Here is a 14,975-nt window from a genome sequence, read left to right as displayed (position 1 = left end):
CTCTGCATCTCTCTCCCAAAAATAAATAAACATTAAAAAAAAAATACCCAACTCCTAATAACCAGATAATGGAGATTTTAAGTTGATTCATCGAACTTGAGACGCATCTGTGAGTGTTAAAATAGTTTCACACTCTGTAACCTGCTGTAATGGTTTTTTAACAGCTTTATGGAGATAAATTCACATGCCATACAATTCACTCATTTGAAGTGTATGATTGGATGTTTTTTTATTAAGTGCATTAAGGGTGTACAATCATCACTTTCTAATTTGGGGACATTTTTTGGCCTTAACCTTTCCTTCCCCACAAAACTCTGCACCTGTTAGCAGTCACCCCTCAAACTCCCCTCTGCCAGACCTCTGGCAGCACTAAGCTGAATAGATTTGCTGCTCTGGACATTTCATATAAATGAAATCATACCATATTTTTTGTGTCTGGCTTGTTTCACTGAGCATAATGCTTTGGAGACTCACCCGTCTTGTAGCATTAATTAGTACTTCACTTTGTTCTGGTTGAGTAATATTCTGTTGTATGGATAGCACATCTTGTTTATTAATCCATTGATAATCGTTTGGGTTGTTTCCATCTTTAGGCTATCCTAAATAACGTTGCTGTGAACATTGTATGTTGTGGCTCCATATGTTTTCGGCTTTCTTGGGTATATACCTAGGAATGGCATTGCTGGGTCACACCATTGCTGGGCAATCCTAATTTTAACTTTTCAAGGATCTGCCAAAACTGTCTTCCAGAGCGGCTGCACCACCTGACATTCCCACCAGCATTGTATGAGGATTCGGATTTCTCCACACCCTCACCTTGTTTTCCATGTGTCTGATTCTAGACCTCCTAGTGGGGTGTGAAGTGGTATCTCCTTGTGCTTTTGATTTGTGTTTTTCTTTCTTTCTTTTAAAAAAAATTTTTTTAATGTTTATTTCTGAGACAGAGCATGAGTGGGGGAGGGGCAGAGAGAGAGGGAGACACAGAATCTGAAGCAGGCTCCAGGCTCCCAGCTGTCAGCACAGAGCCCGACGCGTGGCTTGAACTCACAAACCGTGAGATCATGACCTGAACTGAAGTCGGTCGCTCAACCGACTGAGCCACCCAGGCGCCCCTCTTTCTTTTTCTTTTTTTTTAAGTTTATTTATTTTGAGAGAGATAGAGACAGCACAAGCAGGGGTAGTGGAGGGGGCGGGGGAAGGCAGAGAGAGAGAGAGACAGAGAGACAGAGACACAGACACAGAATCCCAAGCAGGCTCCAGGCTCTGAGCTGTCAGCACAGAGGCTGACATGGGGCTCGAACTCACGCACTGTGAGATCATGACCTGATCCAAAGTCAGATGCTCATCTGACTGAACCACCCAGGCACCCCTGATTTGTGTTTTTCTAATGACCAAACATGTTGACCATCTTTTCATGTGCTTATTGATCATTTACTTATCTTCTAGTCAGATCCTTTGCCCATTTTAAAATTGGGTTGTCTTGTTTATTATTGAGTTGTAAGAGCTTTTTATATATTCTGGCTACAAGCCCCTTGTCAGAGAGATGATTTCTAAATATCCTTTCCCATTCTGTGGGTTGTCTTTTTACTTTCTTGACGGTATCATTTGCAGCACCTAATGAATTTTTAAACATTTTCCTTCAGAATTCAGTCGGCGTCTTAAGGAGCGCATGCACCACAATATTCCTCACCGATTTAACGTAGGATTGAACATGCGAGCCACAAAGTGCGCTGTGTGTCTGGATACTGTGCACTTTGGGCGCCAGGCATCCAAGTGTCTTGGTAAGAGAAGCAGTGGTGCGTTTGCCGTGGGCACCTGCATGTCTCCCCCTAAACAAATCCATCTGATGGGTGTGGGTTTTTTCCTTTAAAAATGTTTTACCATATAGCGCATTCATTTTGAAGCTTTTCATTCCAGTGGGAGGACGCTACTTTTCCCGTTGAAGGAGAGAGCTTATATGTGTTTCCAGCTCACGTGTCCACCCCCCGTGTGCAAAATGCCTTGCACTTTGCTGATTTCCAGCCCTCCCGTTTTGCCAGGCTTCCCTTTCCCCACCTTTAGGCTGGGTGCTGGCTCCAGCTGAACCTTGCCGGTGGGTCCTCTACACGCCTGTTTGTGGCGGCCTGGGGAGAAGCCAGGACAACTGGGTGGAGAGCGCTTGGCTCTCATGTTTCCTCTCTCTGTAGGGAGGACCTGGCTCCTGCGAAAGCTTAGGGATTTACCTGGGTGATGGGGCCTGACCGATGGGCCCTGGCTGGGGCTTGGCTGGCAGAAAGAGGAATTGTCCAGGGTTCGACAAGGTGTTTTCAGGTTGTTAACTGCTTTTCCCCAGAATGTCAGGTGATGTGTCATCCCAAGTGCTCTACGTGCTTGCCAGCCACCTGTGGCCTGCCAGCCGAGTATGCCACGCACTTCACCGAGGCCTTCTGCCGTGACAAAATGAACTCCCCGGGTCTCCAGACCAAGGAGCCCAGCAGCGGCCTGCACCTGGAAGGGTGGATGAAAGTGCCCAGGTATTGTGACAGGGTGGCTTGGGCTGGGGCATGTGCCGGAGAAGATGCCACCCCAAAATATGCCACTTTGGAACCAGGATTATTTTGAGCCAAAGGCACTTGAGAAACAGCAGGTCTAAGAAGGCCCCTCTGACCTCCCCTTTCTCTTCCTGAAAGCAGGAGATAAATCTCCCGTGTAAGAGCACCCCTCCCTTTTCCAGGAGGAAAGAAATATTCTCACCAGAAGCAGGGAGGCAAGGCTTGTAGACAAAACTCTGCAGATAAGCCTTGTTAAAGTAACACCTTATCTTCCTTTAGCCTCCCCATACATTTTAGTTGCTTTTTCATAACCACTACTCTTTGTTCAAGCTAGTATACAAACACTAGGCCTATCTGCTTTTTGGGTCTTTATTTTCTTATGGAGATTTCCAGGTACACACACATAAAATAAAAACTGTATGCTTATCTCTTGTTCGTCTGATACCAGTGGAATGCCTAGGCCAGCCACAGAACCCACAAGGGGAGAAGGAAGCTCTGCCTCCCCTGATACATGGATGGCACAGGCACTTCCATTCCTGAGGTTTCCTAGGGAAGCGTTGTGGCTAGGATTCCCCGTCCCTCCTTCCCTCCTGAGTCTAAACCTATGTTCTTATCCATCCCTATATCCCCAGGAATAACAAACGAGGACAGCAAGGCTGGGACAGGAAGTACATTGTCCTGGAGGGATCTAAAGTCCTCATTTATGACAGCGAAGCCAGAGAAGGTAAATTAAGAATTCAGGGGGAATTTCATTGCACGTGGTTGACCCAGGTCTCCCAGTCTTGGCGTGAAGGCTTTGTTTTTCCAACTGCGTTGCAAGCCTTCTACGATTTTCCATTTTTGAAAATTAAAAACCAAATGACTTCGCTAAAGGTTATTGGTACGATACTCACGTCTATAGGTCTTCCCTCTGAGGAACCTGCAGGGTGCTGCCCTGAAGATCCTACCTGCTAATACACCTTCAGAGAACTTCTGCCTCAGTCAACTAGCCCATAAATCCGCATCGTCAGCAGAAATTTGACTGTGCTACTCATCTGACACACTTTATTTTGTTTTTATCTTCCCTCTCCGCCTTCTCTGCACACCTTTTCCCCTCCTCCTTTGTTCTCGTGCGCCTCTCTTTCCACGCATACTCTGTCTCTCTTGCCTTGTCTCTCTCTCTCTCTCTCTCTCTCTCTCTCTGTTTCTTTCTTCCTCTCTTCTCCCCTCGTTCTTGTTCCTGTTCTTTTGGTTTTCTCTCTGCCCTTCCTCTTTGCACCAAGCTGGACAGAGGCCGGTGGAAGAATTTGAGCTGTGCCTTCCCGACGGGGATGTATCTATTCATGGCGCCGTTGGTGCTTCTGAGCTTGCAAATACAGCCAAAGCAGGTGAGCGGAAGCTGGAGAACCCACGGCAGGGGGTGGGGTGGGGTGGGGAGGTGAGGGTGGGGGTGGGCACTGGGCTGGATGAATCAGCAGGGGGAGGAGGGGGTGCCCTCCTTGGCTCCCCCTTTTTAGTGGGGTCTAGGACTTGCATGCCTGGGCGATGTCTGACACCTCAGGGCCATCCCTCCCAAGAGTGAGAGGAATGCACAGTGGACCCCTGCTCTCTGTCCCATCCCCTAGATGTCCCCTACATACTGAAGATGGAGTCTCACCCACACACCACCTGCTGGCCCGGGAGAACGCTCTACTTGCTGGCTCCCAGCTTCCCCGACAAACAGCGCTGGGTCACCGCCTTAGAGTCTGTGGTCGCAGGTGGGAGAGTTTCTAGGGAAAAAGCAGAAGCTGATGCTGTGAGTATGGAGGCAGGAGCTGGAGTCTCTCTTTGTAAAGTGGGCTGACTTGGGAACTGACCTGAGTGGTGGGGCCCCTCTTGCCGCCTCTCCGGGGGAGGGATGGCTGAGACTGTCATGACTGGGACTCTTGTGTCACTGAGATACAGGCTGTACGCGGTCTGTCTGGTGTCACACACCCTCCCCTGGCGGCCCTTTAGAATGAGGCAGTCAGTGCCGTTAGCCAGCTCTTGGGGCGGCGATTGATCTTGGTCACGGCAGCAAATGTACTCATATGGAAATCCTCTTTCTCGTTTACTCTGATGAGTTTATTTGCAAGCGCTTGGCTGTGAAGCAGCACAAAAGTCTGCCGACAGCCATTCCAACTTCGGGAAGGCTTTTCATAACCTTCTCGTACCTTCCACACGAACTGCTCTTCTGTAGGCAGGTTTGGATTCCTACTTACCCTTAAGATGTTGGAACTGTAGGTGTGCCTTGATTGGCATCACTCCTCCTGGAAACTTCCAGGATATAAACAGGGCTCCTTGCTCATTGGTGTTTTCTCCACCAAAGACCAAACGCTGGGCTCCTAGTAAGCACCGTCACAGTTCACAATGGTGAACTTCTTAACCATGAGCCTCCTTATCGGAGCTTTGCTCACCGGGTGGACCAGTGATTTGATGACTTATTTTGTGGTTACCTGTGTGAGACTGTTATTGAAATCCATGTTACTATGTGTACAATAGGGCCGTGACTGTATTTCCTATGAGCTTCTGCCTGCGTGGGTTCAGGTAAAGAGATTCAGAAGCTTGCTTCTTTGGTGCTGACACTGTGCTTTGTACTTTTGCTGCAGCCTGGAGGGGAAGGAGCCTTCCATGTGGCTTATTAACCCTTTGCAGGTGGAATCTCTTTAGCCTCAGCTTATTTCCTACCACAGAAAATCTCTCTACATCTATTTTATTTCTGCATCAAGCTGAGGCATTACTTTGATGCTAATTAACAACCACCCCAGAGATAAGCAGTAACATTCATGTTTTGCCTTCTGAGCTCAGATGAAAATAGGGGGCAAGCCAAGACCAAATGTGTGTTTCTGGCATTTTCATGAGTAACCTTCCTTCTTGGCACCAAACTTCTCTCTGTTCTTGCTTTTATCTCTCTGGATGGTTTGGTCATGAACAGTTCCATCTTACCATGTCCTTGTTTTTTTCTTTTCCTTTCTTCTTTTTAAAATTTGTTCCAATACAAAAAGAAATTGCTTGGAAACTCCCTGCTGAAACTGGAAGGTGATGACCGTCTAGACATGAACTGCACACTGCCCTTCAGCGACCAGGTAGCACTGTTCTCTGGACACTGGCAGTAGCCACCCCCTGCAGTCAAGAAAGAAAGGGCTCTTCCTTGATGGGGTTGTCCCCGGGATGTGATCATGCTTATGTTGTGCTTGTGACCTTCTCTCCTTGCAGGTGGTGTTGGTAGGCACTGAGGAAGGGCTCTACGCTCTGAATGTCTTGAAAAACTCCCTCACCCATGTCCCAGGAATCGGAGCAGTCTTCCAAATTTATATCATCAAGGACCTGGAGAAGCTACTCATGATAGCAGGTGGTAGGCCAAGGACATGGCGCTTTCTCTTCACCGTCGAGGGAAACTACCTGAAAGCCAGTGTCACGCTTGCAAAACACAAAGGCAGGCCCTCCTGCAGGCAGATGGGAGCAGAAGCGGCTCTTTCCCCCGTGTCCCTGCTGGTGCCCAAGCTGATGGCGCTCTCTGCCCAGATTCATTCCCCTGGTGGCCAGTGCAGTACAGTCTGACACCCCCAGAGAACACTTCACCATTCAGCCAGGGGAAGAGTAGGAGCCTCAGAGTCCTGGTAACATCAGACGCTTTGACGCCAGCGTCGTGGCGAGGTCAATGCCACCTTGAGCCATGGCCTTCTGAGAGCCTGCCTGTTAGCATGTTGCCTCTTATTTCTGTGTGACCCTCAGAAACACTTCATCTGTTCACTGGTTAACATTTTGCCATATTTTCTCTCTCTTCCTATACAAACGTACATGCGTGCGCGCACACACACTAACTTTTGAGCCGTCTGAGAGTCCCTTGCAGCTGTGACCCCAAATTCTTCACCGTATCACCTACGAACATGGGCATTGTCTCACATAACCATGGCAAAAAATTTTTTCTCTCTTTATTGGCAGTACTATTTTTTTTTTTAATGGAAAACAGTAATTTGTTGGCTCAATGTTCAAAAACATCCACAGTCAGGTCTTGTTTTGGGCGTGGCTGAAATAATATGGTCAGGAACTGGCTCTCAACACTGACTCTCTTTGCCTCTTTTGTTTTTCTGCTTGCTTGCCTTCCTTCCTTTCCTTCCTTTCCTTCCTTTCCTTCCTTTCCTTCCCTCCCTCCCTCCCTTCCTTTCTCTCCATCCCTACCTTCCTCCCTTCCTACTTGACTTTATTCTTTAGAAGCGTTTTAGGTTCACAGTGAAATTGAGCTTAAAGGACAGAAAGTTCCAGTATCCCTCCATCCCCACTATCAGCATCCCCGACTAGAGTGGGACATTGGACATAACTAATGAACTTGCAGTGACACATCATCAGCCAGGGTCCAGAGTGTCCGTGAGGGTTCACTCTTGGTGGGTTTGGACAAACGTGTAGTGGCATGGGTCTACTGTCATAGTATCACACAGAATAGTTTCACGTGGCACCGTTTTTGGATTCAGGAAATTTATCCCTCGTTGGAATGCAGTTGTCTGACACACTGCTCATAGTTAGAATTTACCTGCGGCTCCAATAACATCCTTTCTGGTATTTTCCCCCCTGATTTGTGATCCAGTCCCAGATTGTGCACTACATTTAGTAGTGTCCCATTAGTCTCCTTTAATCTGGAATGCATCCTTGGCCTTCCTTTGGTCCTCCATGACACTGACCTATCGGAACGGTCCGAGCCTGTCATTTCATAAAATGTCCCCTCTGTGTTCCTAACCCATCCTCATCTTCACTGAAAGATGTGTTTGAAAGTATAGTTCACATTCTCTGATTATGTCGGCAGAATTTTTCTTTTCATCCCAGAATCTTGACCAAGAGGCCAGATGTTTTCATTTTAGATCTGAAACTTGGACCTAAGCTGTGTACACAGGAGTGTCTGGGAAACTCTGTTGACCTGCATGGCCCCGCGTGGATGTTTGTGAAGAGAAGTAGAACTGCCATCCTGCACCTTTGCTTCCCTGCCTCACACTGACCGTGAAGCTCTTCCTTTTCCCTTCAGGAGAAGAGCGAGCTCTGTGCCTTGTTGACGTGAAGAAAGTGAAGCAGTCCCTGGCGCAGGCTCACCTTCCCGCCCAGCCCGACATCTCACCCAACGTTTTTGAAGCCGTGAAGGGCTGTCACTTGTTTGCTGCTGGCAAGGTAGGCTCTCCTCGGGGCCTCAGCTGGCAGAATGTTCTTGAAATCGGCTCTTCCCTCCTTTTGAGGCAGCTTACCAATTTGACCTTGAAAATTGTATGTCTTCTAACTGGGTTAAATTTCTGTTGCTTTCTTTAGACACATGAAGGAATTTGTGTAGCCATGAAATTTGCACAGGCTTTGAATCTAAAGGAAATGTCAGAGAGAAAAATGAGAATTTAACAAAACTGAAAGGAAGATCCATGCTTAGAATGTGTACGTGTGTGTATATCTGTGTCAGTGTGTGTAGGACAGAGTCTTTTTTTTTTTTTTTTTTTAAATCTAACATGGATCCCCACTCCTGGACTGGATGAAAAATGTTTTATTACTAGGAATTAGCAAATTCTGATTTATGACATTTATAGAACATAAAGTCAGTTCACGATAACTCAGGTTAATTGTTTGGTAGCTAATAGCATATTGATTTTGGTGCATAAATACATTTATTTTCTTGCCTGCTTCTTTAGGGAAACTTTTTTTATTGAAAAAATTAAGAGTGTTTGTGGGTGCCTACACATGAACATGTCTAACTTTAATGAAATCTGAATCAAGCATTTGCAGGCCGCCTGAGGCCACTGGAGTCATCCTGTTGACAACCACTGACTTTCCCTTCTCAGAAAATGGCTCACTGGGAATCTGTTGTTTAGCCACTGAGTCAGCATTTACCCAACACATCCTGTGTCCCTGACTGAGCCTTCAGAGAATTCTGTGCTGAGGAACGGAGGACCAGTGGGGGAGGGCTATGGTTGACTCCAGGAACCTCCTGAAGGGGCCTTGACCTTGGTCACTATTCTTGAGGACTTTTGGTCTCTGGAATTCTTTTCTTAGTCACTTATATGATGGTTGTGATTAATTGTGGCAATAAAAAAAAAGGGGGGGGGCAGAATATAAAGTAGGAGAATGGCTGGCCTAGAAAGGTGTTGATTTGAAAAGGTTTCTTAGAGGAATCTTAAGGAGCTGATAAAAGACATGGCTAGATGGGCCCAGGATTTTCAGATGGGGACTGAGCAAGGTAAAACACTGTGTGCTCTGTCAGTTTTATCAATTCTTTTCTTTTTATTTAAAAAAAGTTTTTTGGGAGTGCCTGGGTAGGTTCACTCAGTCAAGCGTCCAACTTCGGCTCAGGTCATGATCTCCTGGTTCGGGAGTTTGAGCCCCACATCGGGTTTTGTGCTGACAGCTCAGAGCCTGGAGCCTGCTTCAGATTCTGTCTCCCTCTGTCTTTGCCCCTCCCCTGCTCACACTCTGTCTCTTTCTCTCTCAAAAAATGAGTAAACATTAAAAAAAATTGATGTTATATTCCTAGTTTTGCTCTGGAGCCAGTATACACACGACTGACACTCTTTTTCTGTTCCCTGATTGCTTTTCAGATTGAGAACGGGCTCTGCATCTGTGCAGCCATGCCCAGCAAAGTCATCATTCTCCGCTACAATGAAAACCTCAGCAAGTACTGCATTCGGAAAGTAAGTCCTGGGCCTCACCTGTCCTGCTGTCCCCACCAATTGATGTGGAAGGCGTGCCGTCTCAGGGAACAGTGTGTGCCAGGTCACTTCAGCCTTGGTGATCTCTAGGTAGGGGGAGAGGGAGAAAGAGACAGACACACCTGGAGGAAGCTTCAAAGCCTTGAGTGGCTGCCCTTTTCCCTCTCATTTTCCTTCTGTTTGTGAACGGCCTCTCTAGCCTGCCCAGTGAATTCAGCCCTTTGTTACGGGAGAAAGGAAGCTGGCTGATGGAAGAGACACTTCGTTTCAATTCGCATAAAAAAGGAAGGACATCTCTCTGAGAAGCTAGCAGTCTCTGGTGGCACTTATCAGAATTTATGTCAGATCCTAGAAGTTTCTATTATTAACCTTTGGAGAAGCCAGTGCTAGCTGTGTTCTGATGTGTAATTAGGGAGCTGATTGTCCTTGGAGCAGAGTGGTGGTGATGGTGACTGCCGTGTGGACAAGGTGCACACTGGATCATTTGCCTCACTTCCTGAGACTGGCCGTTGTCCCTAGGCTAGGAAAGCGCCACCTGTAGTAAGCCTGCTTTATTTCAGGTGTCTTCATGATTAGTCTCAGAAGTGAAATGACTGATGGGTGAACATACATAGAGGTCATTCTGTGTTAGGGAAATAGTTTCATCCTGGGTGGGCTGTTCGTCCACCATCCAGAAACTGAGCTGGTTATTATATACTTTCCACAACAGTTCTGAAATGCAGGGGTGGTAATTCTCAATTTTCAGGTTAGACAATTGAGGCTGGCTTGAGATCCTGTTACAAAGTTGAGACCAAAACTGAAGTTTGATTTTTCCCTGCCATTTCACTGTGTCATGCTGCCTAAAAGTTTCCTCATACTTAGCAGGTGATCAGAAATATTCAGTGATGATAGTGTGGATTGTGAGCTTGAACTGTTAGCTTTAGGAGATTTCTCAGAAATCATTGCTTCCCTGTAATTCTTGGCTACCGTTTGAATAAGCATGCCTAGGTTTTTTTTTACTATTAGGACTGGCCTGAAAACAAGTGGAAGTAATTAGCCCATCACTAATGGAGATGACAACAATGATGATGAGAATAAACATATAGGTGATACAGGTTCACGTTAGAAACTTAGCTTACCAAAAGAAGGAAGCTTAAAACCACTCCCTCTAACCCTGTTTTCTCCAGTTCTTTTCCTCAGATAAGAATTTGCATTTTTAAAGGTCTGTTTTTGCAACCTTTTCATTGAAATGGTATTTCTGACTCTTTTTGGCTGCCATTTGACCTTATTTTCTTGGTCTGGGGTTGCAAAGAACTCAGAGGTAGCAAAGGGATGATCAGCCCTCATGGGGGACATGAAAAGATGGAGTGTGCTTTGTGTGGCTGAGAACGTGAATAAGTCCAGAGGTGACCGTCTCCAAGGCGTGGTTAGTTGAGGCAGAAATGGAATAGCAGTGGAAATGGGGCTGCCCTGTGTTAACTCACATCATTTTCTTCTACCCTCTGTCTCAGGAGATAGAGACCTCAGAGCCCTGCAGCTGCATCCACTTCACCAATTACAGTATCCTTATTGGAACCAATAAATTCTACGAAATTGACATGAAGCAGTACACGCTTGAGGGTAGGGCCCAAGTCCTCCCCCCAGCCCACACTCTGCTCCAGCCTTGCCACCAACACTAGCTCATTCCTGAAGCCCCGCTTCTCACCTGACTTTACAGAATTCCTGGATAAGAATGACCATTCCTTGGCGCCTGCTGTGTTTGCCTCCTCTTCCAATAGTTTCCCTGTCTCGATCGTGCAGGTGAACGGCGCAGGGCAGCGGGAGGAGTACCTGCTCTGCTTCCACGGTGAGTCAGGGCTTCCCGCCCGCCACTGGTCTGATGGCTCGCAGACACCAGGAGCCCCAGACCCTACCAGCACCCTTGCCTGGTCCAGCTGTCTCATATTCTCTCCTGAGAGCAGCCACTTCTTTCCTTCTCTGCCCCTTCTTTCTCTCCCTTTCCTTTCTCTTTTTTCCCTTCCTTCTTTCTTGCATTTTCTTGTGATGTTTCTCTTCATTCTTTTTCATTTCCCCCCTTCTTCCTATCTCTGGGTCTTTCTGTCTGTTCCTCCTTGTGTCTGGGTCTCTCTTTCTCCTTTTCCTCCTCCTTTTGCCTCTTATTTTCTGTCTCTTCCGCTTTCCTTTAACACATCTCTGAGAGATGTGACTCAGCAAAGGTCTTCAGGTTTTAATGATCCAGTTAAATCTGGCTGGTGGTCCCCTGGGTTCAATCCCTTATTCTTCTATCAAAGTATGTGTCATTGATACTGATGCCTCTGGCTGTGCTGATGCCCCGGGCTCCAACTCCTTGCAGAATTTGGGGTGTTCGTGGATTCTTATGGAAGACGTAGCCGCACAGACGATCTCAAGTGGAGTCGCTTACCTTTGGCCTTTGGTAAGTGATGCAAGGTATGGAGGGCTCTGTTCTGCCAGCAGCTGGTGTCCTAGGAAAAAATTGCAGGTGGACTCCTTTTTGGGTTAAGCACTATGCTTATGGATTACATTAGACACCAAGCACCACAGGTGAGAGTCACCTGAAGAAGTGTTGAGGGCAAAGATTCTGATGAAGAACCACGTAAGCCAAGGCCACTGGCCTTGTGAAATATCTGTTAGGCTCTCATGACAGAAAGGAGAGCATTGCCTGTGAATTTAAATCATTTCAAAGGCTGCAGAGTATCCCATGGCATAGCTGAACACCTGTCAGTTTAATCAGTTCTGATTAGGCAGAGCAGGTAGATCATGCTCATTCTTTCTGTAAGTACAAACATTGCTACGATGAATATCTTGCACTGATCTTTGCACACTTGTCAAATAGTACCTGCTGCTCATAAGCCCTCAAAGTGGAGCTGCTGGGTCAAAGCATAAGCAGACACCTATGTGCAAATATGTACATACATGTCTGTGTGAATGTTCTGAAATGCCGTTACGGTTGAAATACCTGTCGAGGCTATTTGGTTTATCTATTGCTACATAACAAGTTCCAAAACTTGTTACGGACAAGACAACAACAACTTGTCATTGCCTAAGATGCTGAGGCTGGACTGGATAGTTCTGCTTCGTGCGGTTCCAGTGGGAGCACTGGGATAAGCAGGAAGTCCGAAATGGCCTCACAAAATGGCAGGCAATTGGTATAATTGTTGGGAACTCAGCTTGGGCTGGTGGCTGGAGGTCTCAGTTCCTCTCCACGTGGGCTTCTTCCAAGAGTGCAGAAGTGCAAGCTGGCAGGCCTTCTTGCTACCACCACATCCTACTGGTTAAAGCAGCCACAGGGTCAGCCTAGATTCAAGGGAAGGAGGCTCTATCCACCAGGGCCTGAGTACCAGGAGGCATGACTAACAGTCTAATACCAAAGTCCTAGTTTACTGAAAGGAATGGTAGTGATAATCTCCTTTACTTTTAAGACAGAAAAAGATCTCATCATATCCTAGAGTTTCAGTGACACTATGATATATAGTATTAAGGCCAGAAATATTTAATTATCTATGAACCCGATCTTTAATGTTTTTTGAAAACATATACAATGAAACACTTTAAAAAGGTATACAATGAAAAGCCTCACCCAAATAACCTGTCTCCCTAATTCTCCATTCCCTCTCCCGCAAAGGGGGAAAAATACTTCTTTGAGTTTCTTATCCTTCCAGTGCTTTGTGCAAATACAGACGCATAAGAAAATATATTCTTATCTACCCCCCAACACACTTTAAAAATGCTTTTTCTTTAAATCAGTATGGTGACACACTTTACACATTCTGAATCTTGCTTTTCACACTAAGTAAAATTGTACACTTCAGGTTTTTTTTATGTATCAGTACATAGAGAGCTTCCTGCAGGTTTTACAACTATGCAGAATTCCATAGATGTACCATAATTTATTTAACTGACCCCCTATAATGTCCCCTTGAGTTGGTTCCCATCGTCTGCTCTGACAACATGGCAGTGAGTATACTTGAACATGCCTCATTATGTTGGCACATGGATGTATGTGTAGGATAAATCCCTTTAGGTGGGACTGCTAGGTCCAAGGTGGCCTTGCAGCCTGGTTTTGAGTTTCTCTTTTAACCCTTCCTTGCCCATGCTCTTCTGTGGTGGCCATGCAGCCTACAGAGAACCCTATCTGTTTGTGACCCACTTCAACTCACTAGAAGTAATTGAGATCCAGGCACGCTCTTCTCTGGGGTAAGCATTGCCCTTTCAGACTTTGAAAACCTCGGCGGTTGGGGCTTGGGGCCAAGTGTGTGTTTCTTTCCATTCCATCTAGCAACGGAGATAACCTGAATGTAAACTCTTATCTGGAACTCCATAGGACCCCTGCCCGAGCGTATTTGGAAATCCCGAACCCACGCTACTTGGGCCCTGCAATTTCCTCAGGAGCGATTTACCTGGCGTCCTCATACCAGGATAAATTAAGGGTTATTTGCTGCAAAGGAAACCTTGTGAAGGAGTCCGGCACTGACCACCACCGGGGCCCCTCCACCTCCCGCAGGTACAACACTTCTCCATTACAGGAGGCAGAGTGTTTTTCTGTAAGATAACAGGAAATTTTGCTAAACTGGTCAAAGGTTTCCCAGTCTTCAAGCTCAAGCCACTCATTTCTTTGGGATCTATAGCACCAAAGTGCCCTTTACAAGCATCAGGATAATTCTTAAATGCCCCCTTGGAAAAAGGTGGAAGGAAATGTCTGGTCTTTCTCTGTTGAGTTTTTTAGTGGCACTAGAATCGATCATGAATTGTGCATTCATTGCTTTAGCAGATACTCTGCCATGCTAGTTGGGCTTGTTGCAGGAGGTATGGTGCTGAAGAACCAGATGCAGTCCCTCCCTGATAGAGCCCAGTGGGAGAGAGGCCATGATGAGCAATCAGGCAATTATAGCCTAGCTTAGAAGGATGGACCTCTGACTGGGGTAATTTAAGGCACCATGGGAGCCCAGAACAGGGTTCCTAGCTTGGACTTGGGGGCCAGGGAAGATTTCCCAGAAGAAATAACACCATCTGTATGGGCCATGCTTTCCTCTTTCTTTGCATGTCTTCTAATTTTTTGTTGAGAGGCTGAACATTTCAAATACTATAATGTGGCAACTCTGGAAATCAGTTCCCCACCTCTCCCCTGTTTTTGTTGTTGCTGTTTTTGGTGTTATTTTTTTAATGTTTATTTATTTATTTTGAGGCGGGCAGGCAGAAAGGGAGAGAGAATCCCAAGCAGGCTCTGCACAGACAGTGCAAAGCCTAATGCCGGACTTGAATTCATGAACCAAGAATTCATGACCTGAGACAAAATCAGGAGTTGGCTGCTCATCTGACTGAGCCACCCAAGGGCCCCTGTTGTTCCTGTTTATTGAGTGACTCTCCTGGACTAAATCTGTAAAGTCTGTATTCTTTGTTATGTGGGGCTGGCCATTCAAGTTTCTGCTTGGTTAGGTTAGTTATCAGCTAATGACAGGGCAGAGATTTTGTTCAATGCATTGAATCAGTAAGTCTCTCACCTTTTGCTTAGGGTTTGTGTGTGTGTGTGTGGGGGGGGGGGGGGGGGGGGGGCATACCTTCAATGCTCAAAGTCAGCCAGAATTGAGAACTGAAGCCTTCTCAGGTTTTTCCTGTGTGCATGGCCTTCTAAATCCCTATGAATGTAAGGGACCATTTCAAAATGCCTTGCAGACATCTTATTCCCAGATTTCCTTTTGAGTGTTTTGGCCAGCCTCTTCCCCAACTGGTAGCACTCCCTCAGGTATTTGGCAGATTGAACACTTGCTGTTGATTG

At 46.4% G+C, this 14,975-nt stretch overlaps 1 protein-coding gene and 1 long non-coding RNA gene across 12 annotated transcripts in view; one reads left to right on the top strand and one right to left on the bottom strand.

Annotated features, from left to right (window-relative positions):
* The window catches only part of CIT (citron rho-interacting serine/threonine kinase), a 165,608-nt gene that overhangs the window by 142,494 nt on the left and 8,139 nt on the right, over window positions 1-14,975 (top strand). For 6 of the 11 annotated variants that reach the window (XM_086681822.1, XM_086681820.1, XM_086681815.1 and 3 more), the window contains 15 exons: window positions 1,644-1,781; window positions 2,333-2,513; window positions 3,164-3,255; window positions 3,794-3,898; window positions 4,136-4,305; window positions 5,031-5,075; window positions 5,534-5,614; window positions 5,745-5,880; window positions 7,546-7,685; window positions 9,092-9,184; window positions 10,693-10,801; window positions 10,899-11,027; window positions 11,535-11,615; window positions 13,318-13,396; window positions 13,524-13,703. In XM_086681822.1, coding sequence (XP_086537948.1) covers window positions 1,644-1,781; window positions 2,333-2,513; window positions 3,164-3,255; window positions 3,794-3,898; window positions 4,136-4,305; window positions 5,031-5,075; window positions 5,534-5,614; window positions 5,745-5,880; window positions 7,546-7,685; window positions 9,092-9,184; window positions 10,693-10,801; window positions 10,899-11,027; window positions 11,535-11,615; window positions 13,318-13,396; window positions 13,524-13,703 — 1,759 coding nt within the window. The remainder of the gene's footprint in view (window positions 1-1,643; window positions 1,782-2,332; window positions 2,514-3,163; window positions 3,256-3,793; window positions 3,899-4,135; window positions 4,306-5,030; window positions 5,076-5,533; window positions 5,615-5,744; window positions 5,881-7,545; window positions 7,686-9,091; window positions 9,185-10,692; window positions 10,802-10,898; window positions 11,028-11,534; window positions 11,616-13,317; window positions 13,397-13,523; window positions 13,704-14,975) is intronic. The other 5 variants (XM_086681824.1, XM_086681823.1, XM_086681818.1 and 2 more) reach the window with 1 other exon arrangement.
* On the bottom strand, window positions 6,697-12,576 carry LOC147575335 (uncharacterized). The gene is made up of 3 exons (XR_015242278.1): window positions 10,887-12,576; window positions 9,203-9,288; window positions 6,697-7,868 (listed from the first exon to the last, which is right to left on the bottom strand). It is a non-coding gene; the product is annotated as an uncharacterized LOC147575335 (long non-coding RNA).

The sequence above is a fragment of the Puma concolor genome, chromosome D3 (assembly GCF_028749965.1).
Source record: "Puma concolor isolate L17-30 chromosome D3, mPumCon1.1.hap2, whole genome shotgun sequence".
NCBI classification, from domain to species: Eukaryota; Metazoa; Chordata; class Mammalia; order Carnivora; family Felidae; genus Puma; species Puma concolor.
This window is presented reverse-complemented; position numbering and strand designations above follow the sequence as displayed.